This window comes from Protomyctophum bolini (assembly GCF_963924005.1).
Source record: "Protomyctophum bolini genome assembly, chromosome: 14".
Classification (NCBI taxonomy): Eukaryota; Metazoa; Chordata; class Actinopteri; order Myctophiformes; family Myctophidae; genus Protomyctophum; species Protomyctophum bolini.
The window spans coordinates 1,149,075-1,154,074 of record NC_137875.1 but is presented as its reverse complement, the minus strand read 5'-3'; the positions used below and the strand labels follow the sequence as shown (position 1 = coordinate 1,154,074).

Here is a 5,000-nt window from a genome sequence, read left to right as displayed (position 1 = left end):
ACTGCAGCACCATGGATAGCTCCTACACAGTGTTACTTCAGCACCATGGATAGCTCCTACACAGTGTTACTTCAGCACCATGGATAGCTCACAGTGTTACACACTTCAGCACCATGGATAGCTCCTACAGTGTTACACACTTCAGCACCATGGATAGCAGCACCATGGATAGCTCCTACAGTGTTACACACTTCAGCACCATGGATAGCTCCTACAGTGTTACACACTTCAGCACCATGGATAGCTCCTACAGTGTTACACACTTCAGCACCATGGATAGCTCCTACAGTGTTACACACTGTACACAATGCAGCATTTACTACACGGTGAAAAACATGCCTCTCCTCTCCTCTCCTCTCCTCTCCATGCTGGAAGGAAGGCAGTGTTCAGGAGAATTGCTTTTCCCCCCAAAGTCTCCTGAACTTCAACACAGTATTTTTTATGTTGAACACATTTGTTTAGGAATCCATGTCGTTGCTAGCCTGGCTCCAGCCCCTGAATCGCTAGCCACATTAAAAATGTATGTTCAGGCGAATCAGCGTCGTTTCAACTCGATGACGTCAAACAACAGTGCCGTCCAGACACAAACAAACATGGCTGCCCCCACTGCGGTAACTCACGGCCGTATCAATCTGGCTATTAAATCGACGTATGATAAATAATTTCTTTACAGACACGAGCGATTTTATAAACATCATCATCCGACATATTTTATCGCTTTTGTTTACATACTAGTAGCGCTCGTTGGCTGCGTTTGTTTGGTTAGCAAACAGGTTAGCCATAGCCACATGATTGACACAATGCCATCTGCTTTCCTACTATTCTGATTGGTTGGTATGAACCAATCACCGAAGACTGCCTCTTTGGCAACGCCCATCCCAGAAACGGTTGTAGATGGGAGGGCGTTCAGACTGAATAATGGAGTGAAACGAAATGAAAATTCAGGCTGAGTGTCAGGCTATGTCGTTGCACCAGCCCAGCCGCTAACAGCCCCGACCGCTTTGAGAAGAACGCACCGAGAGGAAGTCTGTGCATCGGTTTCCTGTTCTAGCTTTCCATCGCCAGACCATTCGGCATGGATCTCTGACGGTCTTCCTGTATGCTGCGATGGTATATGTCTCTCTCTCTCTCTCTCTCTGTCTCTGTCTCTGTCTCTGTCTCTCTCTCTCTCTAGTAGATTACTGGTGGATTACTTGTGGGTTGGTAATGTGGTAATGAGGCCTTGCCCCCTCCTGCAGAAAGCTTCTAGGAGGCTTAAGAACAACCAGAAGCACATCCTGCTGTCCTCTTACTCACAGAGCAGGAAGCTGTTCCTCCGTACGGTTAAAAACACATTTAGGATAAATAACGTGTTCCTTCCGCTCGCTACGTCCAACCAGGGAAACTCCCCCCTGTCAGAATAACGCGTTCCTTCCACGCGCTACGTCCAACCAGGGAAACCCCCCCCCTGTCAGAATAACGCGTTCCTTCCGCGCGTTACGTCCAACCAGGGAAACTCCCCCCTGTCAGGTTGTAAAGGAGCAACTTGGACACTCAGGCATGAAGGAAGCATGAGTTCAAGTCCGTTGCTCTCCCCTTGTCCCCCATATATGGGGACTAGGTTGGTCTCCCCTTGTCCCCCATATATGGGGACTAGGTTGGTCTCCCCTTGTCCCCCATATATGGGGACTAGGTTGGTCTCCCCTTGTCCCCCATATATGGGGACTAGGTTGGTCTCCCCTTGTCCCCCATATATGGGGACTAGGTTGGTCTCCCCTTGTCCCCCATATATGGGGACTAGGTTGGTCTCCCCTTGTCCCCCATATATGGGGATTAGGTTGGCGGAGGGTGTGTAGAGCCCAGGATCACATTATAGATAATTTACACAGGGGTGAAAAATGGGTTACGAAATTGTGGGATAAAGAAAATATTTAGAAGGGAAAAAAACCCATTAAGACCTGAGGACGATTCTACAAATGTCTTCTAAATCCTGACGGTTTTCTTAAATGTTTCCATGTCAGTCGTTCTCAAATATTTTCATGACAAGGACCCCCAAAAATAATATCTGTAATTGCCCACCGACCCCCATCTGAAAAAATGTATATATTTGCTCTGAAACAATATATATGCAAAGATTTGCGTCACATTTTCATGATTTTTCAAAAATAGCAGACCTATTGAGCTTGTAGATCTGCTATTTTTCAATAGCTAAAGTAATGCTTAAAACACCAAAAGGGGTTCCCGGGCCAGAATGGATTCAACTGTTCCACTCCTTCTCCCTGAAGACCCAAAACATTTAAAACTAAACTCCATACTGTCAACGTTAACATTAACACAAGCTGCCATCCACCACTTTATTGGTGAATAAATATCGATATCCGATATAATTAATTGCTGTTGTTATGGCCGATATCATCTCATTCTGTATTGAAAATATTATAATAATTTTGTCCATTCTGAAAAATCCATGTAACGCAAGGGTGTCTGCACAGCAGGGTTGGGCAAATCAGATTTAACTTTAACACCTTATTGTGAGCTTGTAGATCTGTTCAAGCTGTTACATTGGGCTTGATGCCGATTAATATAAAAACAACTAAATCGGCCGATACTGACGTGTTTGCCGATTAATCTCACATCACTAATTTAGACCAATCTGCATAATACGGTATATTAAAACCCATTTTGGGGGCGGGAACCGCTTTTGGTGTTTTACACATTGTTATAATTTAGCTATTGACAAATAGCAGATCTACAAGCTCCCACAGTGTTACACACTTCAGCACCATGGATAGCTCCCACAGTGTTACACACTTCAGCACCATGGATAGCTCCTACACAGTGTTACACACTTGAGCACCATGGATAGCTCCTACACAGTGTTACTTCAGCACCATGGATAGCTCCCACACAGTGTTACACACTTCAGCACCATGGATAGCTCCTACACAGTGTTACACACTTCAGCACCATGGATAGCTCCTACACAGTGTTACACACTTCAGCACCATGGATAGCTCCTACACAGTGTTACACACTTCAGCACCATGGATAGCTCCCACAGTGTTAGACACTTCAGCACCATGGATAGCTCCTACACTGTGTTACTTCAGCACCATGGATAGCTCCTACACTGTGTTACTTCAGCACCATGGATAGCTCCTACACTGTGTTACTTCAGCACCATGGATAGCTCCTACACTGTGTTACTTCAGCACCATGGATAGCTCCTACACTGTGTTACTTCAGCACCATGGATAGCTCCTACACTGTGTTACTTCAGCACCATGGATAGCTCCTACACAGTGTTACTTCAGCACCATGGATAGCTCCTACACAGTGTTACACACTTCAGCACCATGGATAGCTCCTAACAGTGTTACTTCAGCACCATGGATAGCTACGATAGAACGTATTCAAACGTTGTAGTTGAAACGACACACGGCATATTGAGGCCTTTTATCACACATTCTCCCGGAACTCCCATTGTAGTGAATTGTGCATTACATTCAAAGCACATAATGCACGTGCGCGCGCGCGCGGCAGCGCGCGCGCGCACACACACACACACACACACACACACACACACACACACACACACACACACACACACACACACACACACACACAAGGTGTAATGCTTAATTGGGTCGCCCACTCACAGTTAACAGTCTTTGTATTGAGTTTGTGCTTGAAATGTTACTGTAATTCTGCAAACTGTTAATTCATATTTCAATCAATCAATCAAAACACACACACACACACACACACACACACACACACATGCACCAACCTGCACATAGGGAGCATTATGACACTTAGGACACTTGGAGAGTCCCGGGACCGCTCTACACCCGTGAGCCACCGCCGTGTAAATATACATAACACTTAGTATAGCAACGATTCATTCCGATGGGGCGTCGGTACTTTAAAATAAAAACAGCGTTTGATACTCACTCTCGGACCTCGTCCTTGTTCATGTCCAGGTAGCGGTTGCTGATCCACTGGACCTCGAACCAGTCGCGGTAGTTGTTGTTTCCACAGCAGCGGAACTCCACCTGCAGTCAGACACGTTGCAGTCAGAGACGCGTTGCAGTCAGAGACGCTGCAGTCAGACACGCTGCAGTCAGACACGTTGCAGTCAGAGACGCTGCAGTCAGACACGTTGCAGCTATGTCTCCGGTTCAGTCTCTATCCTTTTAATACTCTTATGTTTCCAAGCCATGCCGCGAAGGCAGCATTCAGGAGATTTGTTTTCTTCCCCCCAAAGTCTCCTGAACTTGAACGCAGCGTTTTGCATTGAACTAATTTGTTTAGTTCAATGTTACACACCGCATCTCCAGTATAGCTAAAGAGTGCTGGGCTGTGCCCCCTAAAAATAGCAGATCTACAAGCATGGGCGTAACTAGATGTCACTGCCTGGGCCCTGACGCAGGCTGATCAGCGGGTATACCCGAGACAGCAGGGACCGTGAGGCTACACTCGGGGCACATGGGTGTCTACGTGTGCCTATGCATATGGTATGGTGTGTGGCTGTGTGTGCTATAGCAGCAGCCGCCACCAGGCTCCGCCAAACTTTGTTCGACTCAACTGTCATTGCGTCTCTGTGTTATGATTTCATTTTACAGACGGCACGGGTGGGCGGCCGCGTGCCCCCCTTAATGCCTCTGGGCCCCCGCACGCAGTCGCATTATTGTCTGTGTCACGGTAGTTACGCCCCTGTCTGTAGATCTGCTATGTTCGCTATTTTGGGCCAAATGTGCCCTCTTATGCATAGGATTTCAGCCCTGCCTCTCTCTAACGCTCTCTGCACACGGTCCCTGACCTGCTTCATGTCCAGTGTGTCCCCCCCTGGGTCATGTCCAGTGTCCCCCCCCTGGGTCATGTCCAGTGTCCCCCCCCTTGGTCATGTCCAGTGTGTCCCCCCTGGGTCATGTCCAGTGTCCCCCCCCTGGGTCATGTCCAGTGTCCCCCCCCTGGGTCATGTCCAGTGTCCCCCCCCTGTGTCATGTCCAGTGTGTCCC

The 5,000-nt window shown here is 47.7% G+C and overlaps 1 protein-coding gene across 1 annotated transcript in view; it reads right to left on the bottom strand.

Annotated features, from left to right (window-relative positions):
• Nucleotides 1–5,000, bottom strand: part of prph2b (peripherin 2b (retinal degeneration, slow)) — a gene marked incomplete at both ends in the record, with an annotated part of 19,793 nt that overhangs the window by 8,981 nt on the left and 5,812 nt on the right. Inside the window, one exon of the mRNA XM_080782081.1 lies at nucleotides 3,934–4,034. Coding sequence (XP_080638207.1) covers nucleotides 3,934–4,034 — 101 coding nt within the window. The remainder of the gene's footprint in view (nucleotides 1–3,933; nucleotides 4,035–5,000) is intronic.